At 49.3% G+C, this 25,072-nt stretch overlaps 1 protein-coding gene across 2 annotated transcripts in view; it reads left to right on the plus strand.

Annotated features, from left to right (window-relative positions):
* The first annotated feature begins 13,774 nt into the window (after positions 1 to 13,774).
* The window catches only part of LOC119963724, a 181,302-nt gene continuing 170,004 nt past the window's right edge, over positions 13,775 to 25,072 (plus strand). For both annotated transcript variants that reach the window (XR_005460140.1, XM_038793033.1), the window contains exons 1-2: positions 13,775 to 13,896; positions 14,000 to 14,073. Coding sequence is in view for 1 of the 2 variants with exons in the window: in XM_038793033.1 (XP_038648961.1) it covers positions 13,873 to 13,896; positions 14,000 to 14,073 (98 nt within the window). In the remaining variant the exon portion in view is untranslated. The remainder of the gene's footprint in view (positions 13,897 to 13,999; positions 14,074 to 25,072) is intronic.

The following is a 25,072-nucleotide window of genomic DNA, read 5'->3' on the forward strand; positions in this document are numbered from 1 at the left end:
AACTAAGTTATGAAGAGGACATCGGGGCGGACTTCTCCGACCACCCGCAGGGTTGGAGAATCGCCTGGCGCCGGCATAAATCCCGCCCCTGCCGTGGACGGAATTCTCTGCCACCCTGGAATCGGCGGGGGCGGGAATCATGCCGCGCCGGTCGGCAAGCCCCCCCGCGCCGGTTGGCTAGCCCCACGTGGCGATTCTCCGGCCCGCGATGGGCCGAAGTCCCGCCGCTGTCAGGCCTCTCCCGCCGACGTGGTTTAAACCATCTCTGGTGCCGGTGGGAGCAGGCAGCGTGAGCAGGACCTGGGGGGGGCGCGGGGCGATCTGACCCCGGGGGGTGTCCCCACAGTGGCCTGGCCCGCGATCAGGGCTCACCGATTGGCGGGTGGGCCTGTGCTGTGGGGGCACTCTTTTTCTTCCGTCGCCGCCATGGCCTCCACCATGGCGGAGACGGAAGAGACCCCCTCCACCGTTCATGTGCCGGGGTGACGTCAGCAGCCGCTGACACACCGGCGCATGCGCGGACTCAGTCCGGCCGGCAAAGGCCTTTTGGCCAGCCGTGGCGCCGGTCGGCAGGGCGCCAAAGGACGTTCACGTCGGTCGTGGAGCGGGAGCCACTCCGGCGCGGGCCTAGCCCCTAAAGGTGCGGAGAATTACGCACCTTTGGGGAGGCCCGATGCCGGAGTGGTTCTCGCCACTCCGGTACGCCGGGACCCCCCGCCCCGCCGGGTAGGGGAGAATACCCAGGAGTCTGTAAAGGGATATAGATGGGTGATGTGAGTGAGCAAACATTTTGCTGATGGAATACAATGTTGGAAAATGTGAACTTATTCACTTTGGCAGGAATAATAGAAAATGGGCAGCAAGGTAGCACAGTGTTAGCAAAATTGCTTCACAGCCAATGGCTCTGCAATTTCATCTCTTGCTTCCCATAGAATCCTTGGATATATCCCGTCAGGCCCGGGGGACTTGTCTATCCTCAAATTTTTCAAAAAACTACACCACTAATCCTCTGCACCTTCAGTGGCTCGGCCGGTGCTGGCGGAGTTGGCGCATGCGCGGGAACTGCAGCATGTGCTGGCGTCATCCCAGCGCATGCGCAGGGGCGGTGGGGCAGGATCCATGTCACCCCCGGCAATTCCCGGCCCGGCGGGGGTCCGAGAATCCCGCCCCTTGAGTAGGATTCTCCATCCATTCACAGCAGCGGGATTTTCCAGTCCCACTGCAATGAATAGGGGGTTTGGCTGTGCGCCAAATTCTCTGCTCCCTCTTGCAGCGGTAGTGTGGTGGACTTGCAATGGAGAATACTATGCACAGTACTGTCATAGAATTTTCAGTGCAGAAGGAGGCCATTCGGCCCATCGAGTCTGCACCGGCTCTTGGAAAGAGCACCCTACCCAAGGTCAACACCTCCACCCTATCCCCACAACACAGTAACCCCACCCAATACTAAGGGCAATCTTGGACACTAAGGACAATTTATCATGGCCAATCCACCTAACCTGCACATCTTTGGACTCTGGGAGGAAACCGGAGCATCCGGAGGAAACCTACGCACACACGGGGAGGATGTGCAGACTCCGCACAGTGAGCCAAGCCGGAATTGAACCTGGGACCCTGGAGCTGTGAAGCATTTGTGCTATCCACAATGCTACCGTGCTGCCCTCTAGTCGTCATCTCACCAATGCCCTATTCAACTGTGCCAAAACATCCTGACTTTTATATTCCATTCCCCTTGCTAATAAAGTTAACACTCCATTTGCCTTCCTAATCACTTGCTGTACCTCCATACTAACATATTGTGATTCCTGTACCAGGATACCCAGATCCCTCTGCACCTCAAAGATCTGCAACCTCTCTTCATTTAAATAATATGCTGCTTTTATAGAATCATAGAATTTACAGTGCAGAATGAGGCCATTTGGCCCACCGAGTCTGCACCAGCTCTTGGAAAGAGCAACCCACTTAAGCCTACACTTGCAACCTATCCCCGTAACCCAGTAAGCCCACCTAACCTTTCTGGACACGAAGGGCAATTTAGCATGGCCAATCCACCTAACATGCACATCTTTGGACTGTGGGAGGAAACTAGAACACCCGGAGGAAACCCACGCAAACACGGGGATAACGTGCAGAATCCACACAGACAGTGACCCAAGGGGGAAATCGAACCTGAGAGGTTGAATGTCTTGTTAAGAGTAAGAAGGATACTTATGCAAGGCTGAGGAAACAAGGTTCAGACAGGGCGCTTGAGGGATACAAGATAGTCAGGAGGGAACTGAAGAAAGGGATTCGGAGAGCTAAGAGAGGGCATGAAAAATCTTTGGCGGGTAGAATCAAGGAAAACCCCAAGGCCTTTTACACATATGAGAGAAATATGAGAATGACTAGAGCGAGGGTGGGTCCGATCAAGGACAGTAGCGGGAGATTGTGTATTGAGTCGAAGAGATAGAAGAGGTCTTGAACAAGTACTTCTCTTCAGTATTTACGAATGAGAGGGGCCATATTGTTGGAGAGGACAGGGTGAAACAGACTGGTAAGCTCGAGGAGATACTTGTTAGGAAGGAAGATGTGTTGGGCATTTTGAAAAATTTGAGGATAGGCAAGTCCCCCGGGCCTGATGGGATATATCCAAGGATTCTATGGGAAGCAATTGCAGAGCCATTGGCAATGATCTTTTCGTCCTCACTGTCAACAGGGGTGGTACCAGGGAATTGGAAAGTGGCGAATGTCATGCCCCTGTTCAAAAAAGGGAATAGGGATAACCCTGGGAATTACATGGCAGTTAGTCTTACTTCGGTGTGAGGCAAAGTAATGAAAAGGGTACTGAGGGATAGGTTTTCTGGGCATCTGGAAAGACACTGCTTGATTAGGGATAATAAGCATGGATTTGTGAGGTGTAGGTCTTGCCTCACAAGTCTTATTGAATTCTTTGAGGAGGTAAGCAAGCACGTGGATGAAGATAAAGCAGTGGATGTGATGTACATGGATTTTAGTAAGGCGTTTGATAAAGTTCCCCATGGTAGGCTTATGCAGAAAGTAAGGAGGCATGGGATAGTGGGAAATTTGGCCAGTTGCTTAACAAACTGGCTAACCGATAGAAGTCAGAGAGTGGTGGTGGATGGCAAATATTCAGCATTGAGCCCAGTTATCAGTGGCGTACCACAGGGATCAGTTCTGGGTCCTCTGCTGTTTGTGATTTTCATTAATGACTTGGATGAGGGAGTTGAAGGGTGGGTCATTAAATTTGCATACGATACGAAGATTGGTGGAGTTGTGGATAGTGAGGAGGACTGTTGTCGGTTGCAAAGAGACATAGGTAGGATGCAGAGCTGGGCTGAGACGTGGCAGATGGAGTTTAACCCTGAAAAGTGTGAGGTTGTCCATTTTGGAAAGACAAATATGCATGCGGAATACAGGGTTAACGGTAGGGTTCTTGGCAATGTGGAGGAGCAGAGAGATCTTGGGGTCAATGTTCATAGATCTTTGAAAGTTGCCACTGAAGTGGATAGAGCTGTGAAGAAGGCCGATGGTGTGATCACGTTCATTAGCAGAGGGATTGAATTTAAGAGCCGTGAGGTGATGATGCAGCTGTACAAAACCTTGGGAAGGTCACATTTGGAGTACTGTGTTCAGTTCTGATCACCTCATGTTAGGAAGGATGTGGAAGCTTTGGAAAAGGTGCAAAGGAGATTTACCAGGATATTGCCTGGAATGGAGAGTAGGTCTTACGAGGAAAGGTTGGGGGTGGCTCGGCCTTTTCTCATTAGAACGGAGAAGGATGAGGGGCGACTTGATAGAGGTTTATAGGATGATCAGAGGAATAGATAGAGTACACAGTCAGAGTCTTTTTCCCTGGGTGGAACAAACCATTACAAGGGGACATAAATTTAAGGTGAATGGTGGAAGATATTGGGGGGGATGTCAGAGGTAAGTTCTTTACTCAGAGAGTAGTGGGGGCATGGAATGCACTGCCTGTGGAAGTAGTTGAGTCGGAAACATTAGGGACCTTCAAGCGGCTATTGGATAGGTACATGGATTACGGTAGAATGATGGGGTGTCGATTAATTTGTTCTTAATCTTGGACAAAAGTTCGGCACAACATTGTGGGCCGGTGGGCCTGTTCTGTGCTGTATTTTTCTATGTTCTATGTTCTATGAGAGCTTGAGGACCTACTTCACTCATCAAGATGAGTTGAGATGTGAAGACACCGTGATTCTGTGGGGATCACGTGTGGTTGTCTCACCTAAGGCCAGGAGGCCTCTTCAAGAGTTACACAGCATCCATCCAGAGTAGACAAAGTTGAAGATGGTGGCACACAGCTACGTCTGGTGGCCAGACATAGAAAAAGCCATTGAAGAACTAGTACAACAGTGCCCTCTGTGCAAAATACAGCAATCTTTGCTTCCTTCCACCACCCTTCACCCCTGGGAATGGCAAGGTCGCCTGTGGATCTGGGCCTGTTTGTGGGCAAGATGGTTTTGGCGCTGGTAGATGCGAACTCGAAGTGGCTTTCAGTTCAAGTAATTGGGGGCCACTATCTCAACAACCATGGGTGTTTGCCATTCATGGGCTTCCCGAGTCTATTGTTTCGGACAATGGCACCCCCTTCACCGGCGATGATTTCCAGCATTTTGAGAAAGCAAAAGACATACAAATAACAAGGACGGCCACCGACCACCCAATGTCGAACGGTCTGGCTGAGAGCGCCATTCAAACTTTCAAGAATGTCATTCGAAAACAATCTGACAAACAACTTTGCCAAAGATTGGCTAATTTTTTGATACTGTACAAATCAGCCCCTCATTCAACCAAGGAGTTAACACCAGCTGAGCTGTTCATGGGTCATGGGTTGAGAACTCGGATTGGATCTTGTATTTCCAAATTTGGCGGAGTAGGTAAAGGCATGTCTGGCCTCCCAGAAGAATCAGCTGTCAGAGCAGAGAGAAGACAGGTTGTTCTGGGCGGGAGACAGAGTTTTGGTCTGTAATTTTGTTGCCGGTTCGCCTTGGTTAGAAGGACAGGTTGTGGCCCAATCAGGGCTGTTGTCTTTTATGGTCGATGTTAATAGGAAGACCATCAAGATGCACGTTGACCTCCGGGGGTGGTCGAGGGTGATGACCCCCGTCATGGATTTTACAAGTTCAGCAAGAATTGTGAATACTCCTGTAACTAGGTCCTGATAAGGGGAGCCAGGGACTCCTGTTTCTGTTCAACCTGCTGTGTCTGTCAAGGCTAGTCTGCCTGTCTGCAGAGTGGCTTCTCCTGAGTTGGCATCGACTGTGCACCATTCAATCGGCCAAAAGAGTATCGAGCCTATGGCTGGACTACGGAGGTCCAGGAGGACCCTGAGGTCTCTGGACTGATTGACTTCTTGATGGATTCTCTTCCCTTGGTTGTCCCTGTTGACAATTGTACCTCTTGTACATAGTTGCGAGGTAGTGTATTAAGGGACTTAAGGGGGGAAGGATGTGTCATGTGGTCTCTTTAAGGAGGTGAGCTCCACGGACCACATGATTGGCACTGAGTCAACCACATGGGAGCGCGTGAATCCCAGCCAATGGGTAGTTTGCGTGGGGCCCTGGGAGCGGGACCCGGGAGCTGAAGAGTAAAGACCTGTTGGATAGTGTTCTGTGCCTGTTACCTAACCGCATTTGTCTCATCAATAAACCCCTTTGTTTACTACTGGAAGCCTCCAGTGTATGTCTTGAGCCACCATATGACGGTTCTCATATCTACCTCCCTTTCAGGCAGTGAGTTCCAGATTCCCACCACCCTCTGGGTGAAAACGTTTTTCCTCAGATCTCATCTCTAAATATCCTGCTCATTACCTTAAATCTATACCCCTGTTATTGACCCCTTCAACTGAGGGGAACCATTTCTTCCTATCTACACAATTTATGTCCTTCATTATTTTGTTCACCTCAGTCAGGTCCCCCCTCAGCTCTGAGGAGAATAATGCCAGCCTAACCATTCTCTTCATAGTTGAAATACTCCAGCCCAGGCAACATCCTGGTGAATCTCCTGTACCTCCTGTCTAGTGCAATCATTCCTATAGTATGACGACCAGAATTGCACGCAGAACTAGTTGTGGACACAGGCTTCCAGCCACAAAAACAACCTTCAACCAAAACCCGCTGCCTCCTGCCACAAAGCCAATTTTGGATTAACTTGCCAAATTTCCCTGGATCCATGGACTCTTACCTTCTCGATAGGTTACTCATGTAGGACCTTGCCAAAAGCCTTACTAAATCCATGTAGACTACATCAACTGCACCTCCCTCATCTACACAGCTAGTCACCTCCTCGGAAAATGCAATCAAATTTGTTAGGCATGATCACCCTTTGAAAAAGCCATGCTGACTATCCTTGATTAACCCTTGCCTCTCCAAGTGGAGGTAATTCTGTCCCTCAGAATTTTTTCCAGTAATTTCCTTACCACTGATGTTTGACTCACTGACCTACAATTAACTGGTTTATCCCTATTTCCCTTCTTCAATAATGATACCACATTAGCTGTCCTCCAGTCCTCTTGCATCTCACCTGTGGCTGGAGAGGATTTGAAAATTAACATCAGAGCCTCTGCAATCTCCTCTCTTGCTTCACACAACAGTCTAGGATACATCCAATCTGGGCCTGGGGATATATCCACTTTTAAGACTTCTAAAACCTCTGAAACTCTTCCATCTCGATGCTAATCTGTTCAATCATATCACAGTCCCCCTTCTGCTTTTTATTTTCTTTAAAAAATATTTTTATTAAGGCATTTATACACATATAATTTTTGTAATACTTTATCAGAGTTACAAACTCAGAACGCAGAGTGTGGACAGGGGAAAACACCTAATCTAGCTCCTTGCCTGCTCCAAAAACCAATTCAAATTGAATCCAATTCATGGACCCCACAAGAGAGACATACCAGATCCAGGCATTACACCTGACCTCACACTCACCTTGGCCAAAAGGCCGATAAACGATGTGAGGCATTTATATATATATACACATCAAATACAACCATAAAAAGGCAAGCAAACAGGAATGCAAGTAATCAAAAAAAAATATCTAACACCCTACCATCCCGCATCCCATTTCCCAGCTCCCCTAACTCCTTTTTTAACCCCCCCCCCCTACTGCTAACATATTAACTATTTTCGAAGAAGTCCATGAATGGCGGCCATCTTATGCCAAACCCCTCCACAGACCCTCTCAAGGCGAATGTTAACTTCTCCAGCCTGAGGAACTCTGCCAGGTTGCTCACTCAAACCCCCGATTTTGGCAGCCCCGAATCCCGCCATTCCAATAAGATCCACCTCCGGGCTACCAGAGAGGCAAAGGCCAGGAAATCGGCCTCTCTCACCACCTGGACTCCCGGATCTTCTGACACTCCACTTCTGGACTTGGGACCACCTTCACCCCCAAGACCTCCAACGTAACATCGGCGAACCCACTCCCAGAATCCCCCAAGCTTCGGACAGGCCCAGAGCATGTGGACATGATTCATGGGCCCACCCTCGCACAGCCCACAACTATCCTCCCCTTCCTGCTTTATGTACCTACATCGTCCTTCTCCACAGTGAACACAGATGCAAAATGCTCATTATTACGTCACCTACATCTTTTGGCTCCACACAGGTTGTCACTTTGGTCCCTAATGGGCCTTACTCTTTGCCTGGTTACCCTCTTGTCCTTAATGTACTTTAAAAACACCGAGGGATTTTCCTTTATTTAGCCTGCTAATGTTTTTTCATGCCCTCTCTTTGCTCTCCTGATTTCTTCTTTAAATATCCACCTGTACTTTCTATATTCCTCTTAGGCATCCATTGTTTTCAGGCCCCTGTATCTGCCTTAGGCCTTCTGTTTCTTTCCTTATCCAACACTGTATTCCCCTTGACACCCAGGGTTCTCTGGACTTTGTGGTCCGACCTTTTATCTTTACAAAAATATAATGGCTTTGTATTCTATTTCCTTCTTGAATGACTCTCACCACTTTGATATGAATTTCTCTTCAAGTAACTGCTCCCAGTCCACTTTGGCCAGATCCTGTCTAATCCTATTAAAATCGGCCGTCCCCCAATTCAGAACCTCTAATTTCGGTCCATCTTTGTCCTTTTCCATAACTACCTCAATTCTTACTGAGTTACGGTCACTATCTCCAAAATGTTCCCCACCTGCCTGGCTTCATTCCCTAAAATTAGATCAAGTGCCGTTCCCTCTTTTAAAGGAGTTTCTGTGCGCTGGCTCAAAAAGCTCTCCTGGATGCACTTCAAGAATTTTCCCGCTCTAAGCCTTTTTCACTCTGCCTCTCCCAATTAATATTGGGGAAGTTGAAATCCCTTACTATTATTATCCAATTATTTTTACAGTTCTCTGCTCACACATCCGCTCTTCTATCTCTCTATGACTGTTAATGCACAATCCCAGCAAGGTGATTGCTCCCTTTTCGGTTTTACGTTCTACCCAACTGAGAAGCCTGCTCAGCTATCACCTTTCCTCACTGCAGTAATTGATTTCTTGATCAATATTTCGAATCCACCTCCTGTTTTATACCCCCGTCTCATCTGAAGATTCTATACCCCGGAATATTGAGCTGCCAGTTCTGACCCTCCCTCAACCATATCTCTGTGGTAGCAATAATATCATTTTCCTATGTGATGATCAACACCCTCAGTTCATCAGTTTTACCTGTAAGGCATCTTGCATTAAAATGAATGTCATCCAGCTTTGTCATATTCCCTTTGTGCCTTAACATGTCTATCTATTCTGGCTTCCTAACTGATTTGGTTTTTCTCTATATTTAGCTGTATATGACCCCCACTCCCCCTGACAAATTAGTTCAAACTAGTGTGGATTCGTATAAGTAAATCTTTGAGAGGCAGAACAAATTGATAATCCAGCATGGGCTGGATTCTCTGTTCTGGAGACTATGCCCCCACGCCGGCATGAAATCGGTGGCATTTTACGCCAGGAAAACTGCCGCAAAGCGGCCACCGATTCCCTGTTCCGGGGGAAGGGTGGGGGGGGGGGGGGGGGGGGGCTCTAGCAGCCAGGCAGCGTAGAGCTCCCAGCCACCACGGTGAGTTCCCAATGGGTGAGACCATGAGAGACCCACGGTGACGGGAACTCAGCCGGTCGGGGACGGAGCATCGCGGGGTGGGCCTCAGCCAACGTTCGGAGGCCGTGGATACGGCATCCAGCGTATGCCACTTTTCAGGGGGCGGAGTATCGCGAAAGCGGCGCTGCCCCCGATTTCGGCATCATCGGGGATTCTCCACCCTGTTGCCGAACTCGGTTTCGGCATTGGGGACCGGAGAATCAAGCCCCATGTATAGGATGCTTGATTTTATAAAAAGAGACTTATAGTACAAAAGCGAGGAAGTTGTGATAAATCTTAATATATTATTAGTTAGGCTGCAGCTAGAGCATTGTGTCCAATTCTGGCCACCAAATGTTAAGAACGGTGTTAATGTGTTGGAGGGTTCACTGGAGAAGCTGGAATTATGTTCCTTAGAGCCAAGAGGTTTGGTATAGATTTAATAGAGATATTCAAAGTTCTGAGATACTTGATAGAGTAGAAGATGGAGACAAACTGTTTCTACTAGCAGGAGGATCTGTAATCAGAGGAGACAGATTTAAGATAATTGGTTTAAAAAAAAGCAATCCGGAAATGAGTTTTTTTTTAAACACAGTGCGTTATTATGATCTGGAATGCACTGGAATGGAAGCATTCACATGGGGAAGTCCATGGCCCTAGTCCAAAACTGCACATTATTCAAAGTTGAATAAAAATAGCAGTAAAGGCGCTGACAGGATCTCTCAGGGAAACAAACATGCCGTGCTGATATAAATTTGGGCTAGGCTTAGGAAACAAAAGACAAATATTGAGAAACAAAGACATAGAACAACGACACTATGTAAACCAGAGATCAATAAAATTCAGGATAAGTATAACATACTAAAAATAATGACAAATTAGCCAAAAGTTGGATGACATGGATAAATGAATAGGTGAGGATAATACTGAACTTAAAGAAAAGGGCATTTACAAAGTACACAAACAAACAAAGCCGAAGATGGCAAATGGGGTTACGATGAGCCCAGGAAGTAAATTAAAAAGATAAACAAACATAAAAGTATCGCAGACTATTAAAATGTTGCATTATACAGGCATGTAAGCATCAAAAGAACAATAATCATAGTGTTGGAGTAAGGGGTGAGCACAATTACCGCAGGAGATTATACTAAAATGGAAGGTATGGAATCAATACTATGCTTCAGTTTGCACTGAAGAGGATAACAAAGTAAATGATAACTATAGAAGTCAAGAGGGATATTACATTTGTAATGATGGAAAGAAAGGAAATAGTTGACAAACTAGCAAAACTTCAGGAGGATAAAACACTGCAGAAACTGCATCTAGATCGATTGCAGCCCTAGATAGATAAAGAAACAAGGGAGAAAATCACAGAGGCACTTGTATCTATGAATAGAATGACTGGACAGTGAATAGTGGCAGAGGACTGGTTCACTGCAAATACATGGTTTCAAAAAAGGGAATAATCTAAACCAGGGAATGATAGTTTATTATCAGTGGGAGGAAATATGCTATAATGTTTGTGAATAGATCAAAGAACAATACATCTAGATTGGAAGGATCTAATAGTCAGTGTGGATTTCTCAAAAGGGCATCTTATTGGATTCTTGAAAAAAAATAAAGAGCAAGAAAGGAAATATAGTAGACCTACATGGACTTTCAGAAGGTCTTCGATAAGGTGCCATTTTGGAGGCTTGTGACCAAGATCAGGGCAATCAGGGTAGGGGGGCAGACCCAGTTAACAGAATGAATTCAAAACAGTTACAAAATGGAGAACTGAGAAAACTGGGAAGTTTCTTGGACATAATAGAATTCGGAAGTGATGGCCTACGAGGATTTGTGCTGGGGCTGCTGTCATGCACAACATTATTTGATTCAGATATTTGAATTACTGTGGCAACATTTGCGGATACTTCAGAAGGATGATACTTTTATATGAGCACTTGAAAGGCCCTGACATAGAAGGCTATAGACCAAGTGCTGGACAATGGGACTAGAATAGATAGATGCTTGTTCCCCGGCACAGACACGATGGTCCAAAAGGCCTCTTACTGTGCTGCAAAACTCTAGGACTCTAGGTCTAGCATGAAAGATTGACTGGGGAATCCAAACTCCATAATCAAGGTAATAAAAATAGGGGGTGGGATTTTCTGTCCCGCCGCATCAGGTTTTCTGGCACGGCATGCCCCCGCTGGTAGCGGGATTCTCCACCCGCCAGCCGGCCAATGGGGTTTCCCATTGTGGGCAGCCCCTTGCCGTCAGATAATTACCGGGCGTAGGTGCGCTGCTGGCAGAATGGAGAATCCCGACAGCGGAGAATCCAACTACGGGCGGCACGGTAGCATGGTGGTTAGCATAAATGCTTCACAGCTCCAGGGTCCCAGGTTCGATTCCCGGCTGGGTCACTGTCTGTGCGGAGTCTGCACGTCCTCCCCGTGTGTGCGTGGGTTTCCTCCGGGTGCTCCGGTTTCCTCCCACAGTCCAAAGATGTGCAGGATAGGTGGATTGGCCATGCTAAATTGCCTGTAGTGTCCTAAAAAGTAAGGTTAAGGGGGGGGTTGTTGGGGTACGGGTATAGGGTGGATGCGTGGGTTTGAGTAGGGTGATCATGGCTCGGCACAACATTGAGGGCCGAAGGGCCTGTTCTGTGCTGTACTGTTCTATGTTCTATGTTCTATGTTCCTCGAAGTGTTGGTAAAAAAAAACTCAGCAGGTCTGGCAGTTACCATTTTGAGTCCAATGTGATTGTACTTCGGAACAATATACTCTACAACCTGATTTCTCTCTCCACAGATACTGCCAGACTGCTGAGTTTTCCCACCACTTTCTGTTTTTATTTCACATCGCCAATTTTACATTTATTTTAATGTCGGCAGCATTTGACTGTTAATTCCATGGTCAAAATTGTGATCTTGGATCCAACTTGGAACCAAAGTCCTTCTCCCTCACAAGAAGGACAGTCATTGAACTGACTAATGGGTGGTAAAGCCCTTGGTATTTGGATAACAAGTTTGTAGCCATCTGGGATGGCCACTTCCAGAATACAAAATGGACGCTCGCAAAGAATATAGGGAATTGTGGACAATGCTAGAAAACAAGCAGGCACAGAACCTGAATGTATACTTGGGAAACAGCTCCCAGACGGAATTCAAGCTATGGGTCGATTAGCATATTGATGGCCCATCTCCGGGAAACAAAGGAATGACACTCAGGTAACCGATACTATTGCAGGCATCCCAGCGCCAGTTCCCCAAATGAAAAGACACAAACAAAGCAAGGCCAACAGCCACCTAAGACATGCCCAACCATCAGGGCACCCACCCCTTTATTGGTCAAGATCGATAACAGTGATTGAGAAGCGGCCCAATTAATTGGGACCAAGTTTAAGGCGAGCCTAAAAGCGCGTGAAGCCCCTCCAGGTATAAGAAGGAACCCTCACGAGAGAATCGCTCTCTTGGACATGGCTCTCAAAGCGGAGAGACCCGTCCACCAGCATCACCAGAAGCAAGTAAGTTCAAGGTCAACTCTCGCTGCCAGGCGGACAACCTTAGCTGTTCTCCTGTACCTCTTCAAACCCAACAACCTCAGATCCGAACAACGGCCATTGTTCCTCTGACCAAGTGGCACCCGAACTTAAGTATAGGCGTTAGCGTTAGAGATAGTTTAGTTTGTGGTACTTTGTGCATGTGTAGATCCTACTGTGTGTGTAAATAAATAGTATTGACTTTGAACTAACTAACTGGTGTATTGGCTCTTTGATCAGTATTCGGGTTTGAACCTTGTGACGGTATCGAGAGATACCTGGCAACTCTAAGTGTAAACATAATTAGGATTAAGGAAGGCGACCATATTGACTGCTATAGTTATCGCAAGTAAACAGAGCAACAGGTTGGTACCAGGTTTTGCCCTTGTGTGCAATTCAAGTCACTCTACTGCAAGATGGACACATGTGCCTTATGCGGTTGGAGCAAGTGGCTTCTTAATGTCAGAAATATGGCTATGTGAGAAAAAACAGAAGTAGAAGTTAAAAATATTATCATCTTAATGCTCTCGAATTTAACTAGAAAATGCTGGAAATTCATGTCCGGTTGGCCAACACCCAAGGAGGATTAAATTGAGGATAGTGACCCAGAGCCAGGACCTCCGTGCCGTGAGACAGCAGAGCAAACCACTACGCCAAAAATTGACGTAGTGGTTTGCTCTGCTGTCTCATGGCACGGAGGTCCTGGCTCTGGGTCACTATCCGTGTGGAGTGTGCACATTCTCCCCGTGTTTACATGGGTTTCGCCCCCACAACCCAAAGATGTGCAAGGTAGGTGGATTGGCCACGCTAAATTGCCCCTTCATTGGAAAAAACGAATTGGGTACTCTAAATTTATTTTTAAAAAACTCTTAAGTGTGGTGTGTTGCTGTGAAATATCAACAATGGTGGCAAAATGAGTAAGCGAGCAATGAAGTGGAGTATGTGGGCGGTTTGGGATTTGGCGCGATTCGAGTGTTTCAACTCCTTCAGAAACAGGCGCACCTTTGTTGTAATCGGTTTTGGTCAGGTTGACATTGTTCCAAATGTAATGCGCTGGAGCACAGGGGAGCCTTTGAGAAACTGGACTCGTCAGATTGAATTACCCGAGCTGGAGGGGTTTTCATATTATTAGACAGGCAGTTGCTCCAAAGGTGTATTGTATTTCCACTTGCATGAAAAATGCGGAAGGGATGGACAACAGCATATTCTGCACCTTACTACTGGAGATTTGAGGAAAGTTACTCTCGCAGTTCTCTGAACCATGATGTACCTGGACAAGACTGAGGTTGGAATTGAACACCCGGCTTTTTTATACAATTAAATGCTTATAGCGTTTTTAAAGTCAAACATTCGTTGTGATTAATTCCGTGCTGTGTTGTTGCTTATAGCGAGGTTACCAGAAGTTCCAAAGAATTGCCAAGATTGTGAAAACTATCTGCGGGATCAACCTGGTTTTAAAAGGGTGAGTGAGAAATATTTCTGATGTGTCCAACACGGATAATATAAGCTCCGCCCGTCCCCTGGAGTGCCCGTCCCCTGGACTGTGCACCGACTGCTGAACACTGGCTCCCTTATCCATGTTAGAGACCAGCAGAAGGCGATCGTTCCTGAGAAGTATCTATGACACTGTCAAGCGGCTAGCGGGCAGTAGATAGGACAGCGAATGAAATCTACATTAGTATAGCGTCCTGGAGGGAATGAGGCGAGTGGAGACATTGGCCTACTCACTGATGTCATGTGTAAACGGAAAATAGTTCTCGGGGCAAGGCGAACAGCGGCGCCTCTGTGTTCCTTCTTTGTGTTTGAGCCTGTGCGGTTAGATATGAGTATGTGTGTGAACATATATGTGTCAGCGTGTGTGGGTAGATGTGAACTCGAATGTTGCTGGTTGTGGTAGATGTGAGCCTGTGATTGTGTGAGCTTGTGTCTGTGTATGTTCGTGTGTGAGCGCAATTGTATGTTGGTGAGAGCCGTGTGTATGGCTGGGGCTATCAGTGTACACACATACAGGAATCTTAAAGTATACTGCAGATGCTGGAGATCTGAAATAAAAACAGAACATGCTGGATAAACACAGCAGGTCTGGCAGCATCTGTGGAGGGAGAAACAGAGTCCGTATGACGCTTCTACAGGTTCCAAAATCTTAATGTGTGAACCTGTAAATCTCCGCCTCTCCAAATACCTCACATGTTTCAGGAAGACTTTCAGTGACATCTCAAGACTATCGTATGATTCTTTTCTCCCTTAACCACTTATCTAGTTTTCCATTTTATGCATTTAAGCTATTCACCTAAACTACATTTTTTGTTCTTTCACTGGCAAGGCCAGCATTTGTTGCCTATCCTTAATTGCCCTTGAATTGAATATCTTGCTGGACCATATAGTGGCTTGTTGAGAGTCAACCACATTGCAGTGGGCTGGAGTCACATCTGGACCAGACTGGGTAAGGTTGGCAGATTTCTTTCCTTAAAGGAGCAACAATTGATTCAGTCACTTGCCATTCAAGGAGATGTTGGGTTCCCTCTTGTCGCTGGCATTGTGGAAGTGGAATATACTTGACACTGTTTTGTTGCTGCTGAAATGAAGGTCCCATGTGTTGCAGTAGCTGGCCAGCTTTGCAGCATCATTGTTTAGTGTTGCCTCTAATTTAGAAACTGTCCGGGCCTGGGACGCACAGCAGACATCATCAGCATTGATGAACTCCCGAGACAGAGTTGGAGAAAAATTGTTGACGTAGAGATTGAAAAGAGTTGGGGCTGGAACAGCTCCTCAGGGAAGCCAGTTGGATTGTTTCCTCCGGGCAATTGTTTAATCACCCATGTGAACCTTGAACCATCTATTTCGGAGTAATAATTAGATGGCGTCAGCAACCCATGGAGGAAGAACTCTTGAAATTTTGACAAGGACATCAGTGCACCAGACTGTGTCGTATGTTACAGTGAGACCGAGAAACACAGCTCCTGTTTTGAGGTTATTTTCAAAGCCATTTTCAATTAAGGTTGTTAGGGCAAGGACCCGACTGCATGTGCTTCACCCTCACTGAAAAGCAGCTTGTACAGCTTTCAAGATTTTCTCCACCTCTGGCTGTCTTCGTTGTAAGATGAGACACTCTAAGACCTTGCAGCACACAGAGAGCAGAGACATGGGTCAGTGGCTTGAAGTTTAGGTCTTTCCCTGGTTTTGGGAGGCCGGTGAATTTGGTCATGCATCAGGTTTTAGGAAGTTTTCCTTTGCAGATAACCCTTGTGAGGAACTGAGCAAATTGGCAGTGGGCACATGGGCCAAGGTGTTTGAGGAACCCGGGTAGAATGTTGTCATAGCCAGCAGCAGTGACGGCTTGATTTTCTTTTAGCACACTGTCCAACTCCACTGTTGTGAAATGTTCAGGGCATGATCTGAAATTGTAATGTCTTCAAAAGGCTCTCCACTCAGTCTTTATTTGTTTTCCCACTTCTTTCTTCTTCATATTCCCTTATTTCCCCTTTCTTTTATTTTGCTGTTATCATTTTTGATCCATGGGTGATTAATGGATATATATCAGTACGTCAAGCCTTGGAGGGTGGTCGAGGCGGGTTGCCTCACACGCTTTAAAAAGTACCTGGATGAGCACTTGGCACTTTATACTATTCAAGGCTATGGGTCAAGTGGTGGCAAATGGGATTAGGTAGGTCAGGTGTTTTTCATGTGTTGGTACAGACTAAATGGGCCAAAGGACCTCTTCTGCACTGAATTTTCTGTGATTCTGTGATTCAAGTAGCAGAGAGAATGAGGAACTCAGAAGATACAAGAGAGAACACTCTGCTAGCCTCTGCTTGTTTGAACAGGAGCTTCAGACCTTTTGGCACCACAGAAAGATAGAGAGATGGGGTGGGACTCAATTTGATTGATTGGCTGGTGGCCCATGAATTGACCAAAAAGCTGTACCCTGCCTGGTATCAGTTGGTGATTGGATCCTAATTCAGTGGGTGGGCTTTCGGAGACCTGAGGGAACAGTTGAGTCCTAGAAACAGGAAGGCAAGGATCTGCTTTTCTCTCCCTCTCCAGAAAGGCTGTGAGTGCTGTATTCCTGAAGATACAGAGAACCTGAATGAATGAATCTACAGGAAAACCATTACAGGCTGCAAGCAAAGACCAGAACACTCTCGCTCTAGTGTTGTGACTCCGGGTCAAGTGGGGCTGGAATTGACTGCACACTAGCCAAGGGGGTCGAAACATTAGGCTTTGTTTGTCATGGTGAATTGAACGTATGTGGCAAGCCCATGCTTTGGATGTGCAGCATGACATATCAGGTCAAAGCCGTCAATCTTATATCTCTCAGCTTCGTTGGATGGAACATGTGTTTTTTGGTTACAGATCATGTTAGCTGCATGTTGCTGATAAATAAGCTGCTTAGCTGTCATTTTGCGGGAGTTGGCTCCTCAACATTAAGTTGCAGGATGCAAAGTGCAGGTCCAATGGTGAGGGGTCTACAGCAATTCATATTGCTGGTGGTTTTAGATGTGTTGATGCAGGGATTCTTGAAGCCTGAGAATGCTGAATGCAGTTTGCTTGTCAGATCATTGACCTCCCTAGGTTTTACCGGGTAATTGTGGGTGGTGCTAGATGAATGCTGATCGATGACCACTCGGCTCCTTGATACCACAGTCAGATAAATACTACCTTACTGGCAAGAGAAGCCAGCCTCAACTCTCCTCTGAAAATTCAGCTCTTTTGTCCATGTTTGGAGCAAGGTAATAAGTTCTTGAGCCGAGTGGTCCTGGTGGGACCCAAATTGAGCATTGACGAACAGCTTGTTGGTGAGTAGGCACCTTGATAGTATTGAAAAATAACCCCTCGACGTCCGGTGGCGGCTATGAGGGAGTAATTCGCTCCGGTTTGACTTCAAGACCTTTTTCCCCGACTTTTTTGAACTTTTGAGCGCTGGCGTGAAAAGCAATAGCACTCTAGATCTGAATCCATACAGAGTTGTATGGACTTAAGGAGCAGAAGGGAGCGAAAACAGGCGAAGAAGGGGCTGAACAAAGGTGGTGTGGAAGCTCAAGTGGGAGGAAAGATGGCCGATGAACGGACCATGGAAAGGACGGTCCAGACAGCACTGGCCAACATGCTGCAGGTCATGAAAGAGAGCTTCGCAGCACTGAAGCGGGATAATTTGGAGCCGCTCCAGAAAGCGGTGGAGCGACTTGACCAGAGGCTGGGTGTTCAGGATAAGAAGGTCCAGGCACTGGAGAAGAGAGTGGAAGAGCAGGCGGATTTCCAAATGGTAGCGGACGTGGAAATTAGTAAGTTGAAGGAGCAACAAGCAAGGCTGATGGACAAGCTGGAGGACCTGGAAAACAGGTCTCGCCGGCAGAATCTGAGAATTGTTGGGCTCCCGGAGGGGGCCGAGGGAGTGGATGCTACGGCATATGTGGCAGACATGCTGCAAAAGCTGGTGGGGGATGATTTCTTCCCACGTCCGTTGGAGCTGGACAGGGCACACAGAGTGCAGGCGAGGCAGCCACGAAGTGGGGGCCCCCCCGGGCGATGGTGGTCAGGTTCCATAGGTTCGTGGACAAGGAGCGGGTTCTACAGTGGGCCAAGAGCACGAGGAGTTGCTCATGGAACAACAGTGTCCTGCGCATCTACCAGGATCTGAGCCAGGAGATGGCCAGAAGAAGGGCAGCCTGCAGACAAATTAAAGAGATTCTGTTTAAAAAGAAGGTCAAGTTTGGGCTACTTTTCCTGGGGCGGCTTTGGGTCACATACCGGGAGCAGCAACATTATTTTGACGACCCGGAGGAACCGATGGACTTCGCTAAGGGGCATGGACTGGTGCCGAACTGAGGACCCATGGACTCAAGTGAGAGTGTAGTAAGGGATGTCTGCAGTTGTTCACAGATTGTCCTTCATGTTAGCGATGTCGTTCGGCATTCTCTTTTATTTAAAAATTGGGGGTGTTCTTGTGTTTGTGGTTGCCTGTTTGAAAGTTTTAAAGTTAAAGCCAATGTGATGGTTAAAGTTTAAGTTGTTGGGTGCTGGGGGGCTGTTCTCTTTGCTTTTTTTTCTTCTGGGAATGTTGCTTTGTTCTTTGTTTGTTTTCTCTCTGTCTCGGTCCCAGAGCGATTGCTCAAACAGGGCTGTTCTGGGGAGGTGGTGTGGATGGGCGGGGGGGGGGGGGGGGGGGGGACAATAGGTGTGAGACATAGTGGCGCTGAAGTTGAGAGCCACCAGGCTAGCTGCTTTGAGCTAGTCAACGGGAGCGAGGTGGGGGATGTGTATACAGGCAGGGGTCAGGTTACAAGGGGTTGTTGCTGGGGGGGGGGGGGGGGGGGGGGAAAGATGATCTGCTGACGAGGGAGGGAACTGAACGAGGGAACAGGGAAGGGGTCGGGGAGGGAGCTGCCAAGAGGCAGACCAGCGGAGGCATGGCACATGGGCAGGGGGTAGGCCCAAGAAGGGGGATGGCTGATCGGCGTAGGGGGGGGGGGGGGGGGCAGGGTGCCCTCCAACCAGGCTGATCACCTGGAATGTTAGAGGATTAAATGGGCCGGTCAAGAGGACACGTGTGTGATGGAACCATCAATTCAGCGAACACGTGTAGTTGGATCTGAACAGAGGCTTTAATACACTGACAATAGAGCCAGCCTATTCGTCGTTGAACTTCAGGTGAACTACAGGTGGGCTCTAAGGTACTGATCTTTATACATCGGTCCCAGGGAGAGGAGTCCTGGGCGGAGCCAAGGGAGGAGCCCAGTACAAACTCTCGCGTACTCCCAGAGCGACTCCCCCTGGTGGTCGGATAGTGCAAATGCACTTACAATGGGTAGATAACGAACATATATACATGGAGTGATATTGGCAACTATATATAGTGTGAATCACATTCACCACATTCACCCCCTGTTAAAAAAATCAAGTCCGGCGGGGGTGATGGCTCAAAGGGTCAGTCTGTCCGGTGGACGAATTGTCCGTTTTGATCTGCGGAGCACCGGGGTTGCAGCCTCTTGCGGTGGCTGGGCGGGCGTCGAGGTCTGGGGTACGGTTGCCGGCTCTGGGGTGAGTTTTGTCCGAGCCTCATACACCTCCTGGTCGAATGGAGACTGGGGGCGCGGGGGGTGGGCTGGTGCTGGCGCTCGGGACAGGTGGGGTGAGCTCACAGAATCGGGGGCGCAAGGGGCGGCCGCATAGGGAACGGGGAAAGGAGTTCCTCGGTGGGGGTAGATAGATCCAGCGGGTGCCAGGCCCCGGAGGGATACTGTGTCCTGGCGACCGTCCTGGAACTCAACAAATGCGTACTGTGGGTTGGAATGAAGCAGGGGCACCTTTTCAACAATGGGGTCGGTCTTGTGCGCCCTGACGTGCTTCCTTAGGAGAACCGGGCCTGGCGTCCTCAGCCACGCCGGAAGTGAAACCCCTGTGGTCGTGCCCCTGGAAAAAATGAAGAGCCGCTCGTGGGGGGTTTGGTTGGTAGCTGTACACAGGAGGGATCTAATTGCGTGGAGCGCGTCAGGGAGGACATCCTGCCATTGGGAAACTTGGAGCTTCCTGGACCTGAGGGTCAGTAGGACGGTCTTCCAGACCGTCGCGTTCTCCCTCTCCACCTGTCCGTTCCCCCTGGGGTTGTAACTGGTAGTCCTGCTCGAGGCGATGCCATTGTCGAGCAGGTACTGACGCAGCTCGTCACTCATAAAGGACGCACCCCGGTCGCTGTGCATGTAGCTGGGGAAACCGAACAGGGTGAAGGCACTATGCAGGGCCCTAATGACTGTGTGGGAGGTCATATCGGGGCATGGGATGGCGAAGGGGAATCGGGAGAACTCGTCAATAATGTTAAGGAGGTAAATGTTTTTGTTAGTGGAGGGGAGTGGCCCTTTGAAATCGATCGCAAGGCGTTCAAAGGGCCTAGAAGCCTTGACCAGGTGGGCCCTGTCTGGTCTATAGAAGTGCGGTTTGCACTCTGCACAGATCGGACAGTCCCTGGTGACCGCTTTTACCTCCTCGTTGGAGAAAGGCAGGTTTCGGGCTCTGATGTAGTGGGCGAACCGGGTGACCCCTGGGTGGCAGAGGTCATCGTGGATGGCTTTTAGGCGGCTGATTTGTGCGCTGGCGCATGTCCTGCGGGATAGGGCATCCGAGGGCTCGTTGAGCTTCCCCGGTCGATATTTGATATCGTAATTGTAGGTGGAGAGTTCAATCCTCCACCGAAGAATTTTGTCATTTTTAATTTTGCCTTTTTGCGAGTTGTCGAACATGAAGGCGACCGACCGTTGGTCGGTAATGAGGGTGAACCTCCTACCTGCGAGGTAGTGCCTCCAGTGTCGGACAGCCTCCACGATGGCTTGTGCTTCCTTCTCGACTGAGGAGTGTCGGAGTTCTGAAGCGGATAGGGTACGGGAGAAAAATGCAATGGGCCGCCCTGCTTGGTTTAAAGTGGCTGCTAGCGCTACCTCTGAGGTGTTGCTCTCAACCTGAAAGGGAGTGGATTCATCCACTGCCCACATGGCTGCTTTGGCGATGTCGTCCCTGATGCAGCTGAAGGCTTGGCGCGCCTCAGCAGACAGGGGAAATAGTGTGGCCTTGAAGAGTGGGCGGGCTTTGTCCGCATATTGGGGGACCCACTGGGTGTAGTATGAAAAGAGCCCCAAGCACCGTTTGAGGGCCTTGAGGCCATGGGGGAGGAGGAGTTCTAAGAGCCTCCTCCATGCGGTCCGGGTCTGGGCCCAGGACTCCGTTCTCCACGACGTAGCCGAGGATGGCTAGTCTGTTTGTGCGGAACACGCATTTCTCCTTGTTATATGTAAGGTTTAATTTTTGGGCCGTCTGGAGAAAACGGTGGAGGTTGACGTCGTGGTCCTGCTGGTCATGGCCGCAGATGGTAACATTATCCAGATACGGAAACGTGGCCCGCAGCCCGTACTGGTCTGCCATTCGGTCCATTGCTCGTTGGAACAGTGAAACCCCGTTAGTGACACCGAAGGGAACCCGGAGGAAATGGAAGAGGCGGCCATCGGCCTCGAACGCCGTGTAGTGGCGGTCCTCCGGGCGGATTGGGAGCTGGTGGTATGCAGACTTCAGATCCACCGTGGAAAATACCCGATATTGGGCGATCTGGTTTGCCATGTCTGCAATCCTGGGGAGGGGATACGCGTCTAGGAGCGTAAAGCGATTGATGGTCTGGCTATAATCAACAACCATGCGGAATTGTTCCCTGGTCTTGATGAGCTCTCCAGGGACTGTTACTGGCCTCTATGATCCCCTCACTGAGCAACCTTCGGACCTCCGTTCTGATAAATACCCTATCCTGCAGGCTGTACCGCCTGCTGCGGGTGGCTACCGGTTTGCAATCCGGGGTGAGGTTGGCGAAGAGAGGAGGGGGGGCGATGCGCAGCATGGCGAGGCTGCAGATAGTGAGTGGGGGCAGGGGCCCGCCGAAGCTGAGGGTGAGACTCTTGAGATGTAATCTTGAGATTACATTGGAAATCCAAGCCTAAGAGGAATGGCGTGCAGAGGTCGGGCAAGACATAACAGTTTAAATTTGGAATAGCTAGCGCCTCGAATCGTTAGCATTGCTGCAGTGCGGCCTTGGATTTGGATGGAATGGGAGCCCGAAGCGAGGCCGATAGTTTGGTTGACGGGATAAATAGGGAGGGAACAACGTCTTACCAGCTCTGGGTGTATGAAGCTCTCTGTGCTCCCTGAGTCGAAGAGGCACGACGTGTTGTACCCATCGATCTGGACCTCCGTCATCGAATTTCTCAGATACCTGGGGCGAGATTGGTCGAGGGTGACCGTGTTGAGTTGCGGGCCGCGTGGTGGGTGCCCGGGGGAGTCGAATTCTTCCGATCGGGCGTCCTGTCGAATAGATTCTGGCGAGCTTGATGCAGAAACATTGCACTGAGTTGCGGGCCATGTGGTGACTGCCTGGGGAGGTCGTACTCCTCCGATGAGCTGTTTGAGTCTGGGGATGCCGCTGATCGCACGTGGAGGGTGGTGATGAAGATGGTGTCCAAGATGGCGGCCCCCATGAAGTGCATGTGGCCGGCCGCATGGTGGAAGTTTGCCAAGATGGCGGCCCCCATGGATCACATGTGGGCGGGAGGGGGCGGAGCCTGAGCGTAGGCCGCAGCGTTTCGGGCCCCGCGGGCCTGCTGGTGCTGAGGGCGATGTTTTTGGACTGTTGGGTTGTTGAGGGCTGGGGTCTTCTGCCGAGACACACTTTAGCATAGTGGCCTTTCTTCCCGCAGCTGCTGCAGGTCGCGGATCGGGCTGAGCAGTCGGCGAGTCGTGAACACATGGTGGGCAAAGACCTCGTTCATGGGCCTAATATACATTTTGTCCAAAATCGCCAGCGCAACGGTGTAGGAACCGGTTGGATTTAATTGTGTAGAAATTCTGTGGCTTACCCTCGCGTGCAGTAGGCTGAGCTTTTGTTCCTGCGTAGTTTCAGCGGTGCTGACTTCGGCCAGGTAGGCCTTAAAACATTTCAGCCAGTGGCAGAAGGTTTCTTTCGCCTCTGCATCCTGAACAGAGGCTTTAATACACTTAGAATAGAGCCAGCCTATTCGTCGTTGAACTTCAGGTGAACTGGCAGGCTGGCTCTAAGGCACTGATCTTTATACATCGGTCCCAGGGGCAGGAGTCCTGGGCGGAGCCAAGGGAGGAGCCCAGTACAAACTCTCGCGTACTCCCAGAGCGACTCCCCCTGGTGGTCGGATAGTGCAACTGCACTTACAATGGGTAGATAACGAACATATATACATGGAGTGATATTGGCAACTATATATAGTGTGAATCACATTCACCACAGTGTGTTCGCACACTTACGGGCTCTGAAGGCGGATGTAATGTTACTGCAGGAGACACATTTGAAAGTGGCGGACCAGATTAGATTACGGAAGGGCTGGGTTAGCCAGGTCTTCCATTCGGGGCTTGACGCTAACAAACGGATTAAGTTTGAGGCAGACAGCACAGTTGCGGATGGCGGGGGATAGATTTCTCATGGTCCGGGGCAAGCTTGAGGGGGTGAAGGTGGTCCTAGTGAATGTTTACGCTCCAAACTGGGATGATGTAGATTTCATCAAAAGGCTGCTGGGGAAAATCCCCGACTTGGATTCGCACAAGTTGATTATGGGTGGGGCCTTTAATACAGTCCCCGACCCCGACCTGGACCGGTCGTGCTCCAGAACGGGCAGGGTCCCGGCAATGGCAAGAGAACTGAGAGAGTTCATGGAACAAATGGGGGGGGGGGGGGGGGGGGGGGGGGGGCGGGTAGACCCCTGGAGAATCAGCCGGCCGACGGGGAAGGAGTTCTCGTTCTATTCACATGTTCACAAGGTTTATTCTCGTATTGACTTCTTTATTATGAGTAGGAGCTTTTTGGAGTGGGTGAGGGATACTGAATACTCGGCGATCACTATTCGGACCATGCTGCACATTGGGTCGACTTGCTGGTCTGCAAAGAAAGTTATCAGCACCCACAATGGAGGTTAGAGGTGGGATTGTTGGCAGAGGAGAGGGTGTGTGAGAGAGTGGGGAAATGCATGCAGGGCTACCTGCAGGTCAACGATACAGGGGAAGTCTCAGCAGCGGTGCTCTGGGAGGCGCTGAAGGTGGTGGTGAGAGGGGAACTGATCTCAATCCAAGCCCATAGGGACAGAACGGATAGGGCAGAGATGGACAGACTGGTGGAGGAGATGACACAGACGGATAGGGAATATGCGGACTCCCCGAGGCAGAGCTACTTAGGGAACGACGGAGACTGCAGGCGGAGCTGGGAGCGCTATCCACTGGGAAGGCCGTAGAGCAACTCAGAAAGGCCAGGGGCATGAGTATGGGGAGAAAGCCAGCAGAATGCTTGCTCAGCAACTTAGGAAGAGGGAGGCGGCCAGGGAGATAGGGACGGTAGTGGACGGGGCAGGGAACCGGGTGGGATACCTGACAGGACTGAACTGGGTATTCAGGGACTTTTACAGTAAGCTGTATACCTCGGAACCCCCCATGGGGCCGGAGCGGATGAGGCGCTTCTTAGATGGGCTGACCTTCCCAAAGGTGGGCAGGGGGATGGTAGAGGGGCTGGGGGCCCCGATTAGAGCTGAAGAAATAATGGGGACCTGAAGGCCATGCAGTCGGGTAAAGCCCCGGGGCCGGATGGGTATCCAGTGGAGTTCGACAAAAAGTTTGCGGGTATACATGGGCCGGTGCTGGTTAGGGTGCTTAATGAGGCGAGGGACAATGGGGTGTTACCCCTGATGATGTCGCAAGCCACCATCTTGCTGATATTAAAACGGGATAAGGATCCGGAGGTCTGTGGGTCCTATAGGCCAATCTCCCTGATTAATGTAGACACTAAACTGCTGGCCAAGATCCTGGCGTCCAGAATCGAAGACTGCGTACCGGACGTGATTGTGGAGGACCAAACGGGGTTTGTTAAGGACAGGCAGCTCGTAGCCAATCTAAGAAGGCTACTCAATGTGATTATG

Source organism: Scyliorhinus canicula, chromosome 3, assembly GCF_902713615.1.
Source record: "Scyliorhinus canicula chromosome 3, sScyCan1.1, whole genome shotgun sequence".
Lineage (NCBI taxonomy): Eukaryota > Metazoa > Chordata > Chondrichthyes > Carcharhiniformes > Scyliorhinidae > Scyliorhinus > Scyliorhinus canicula.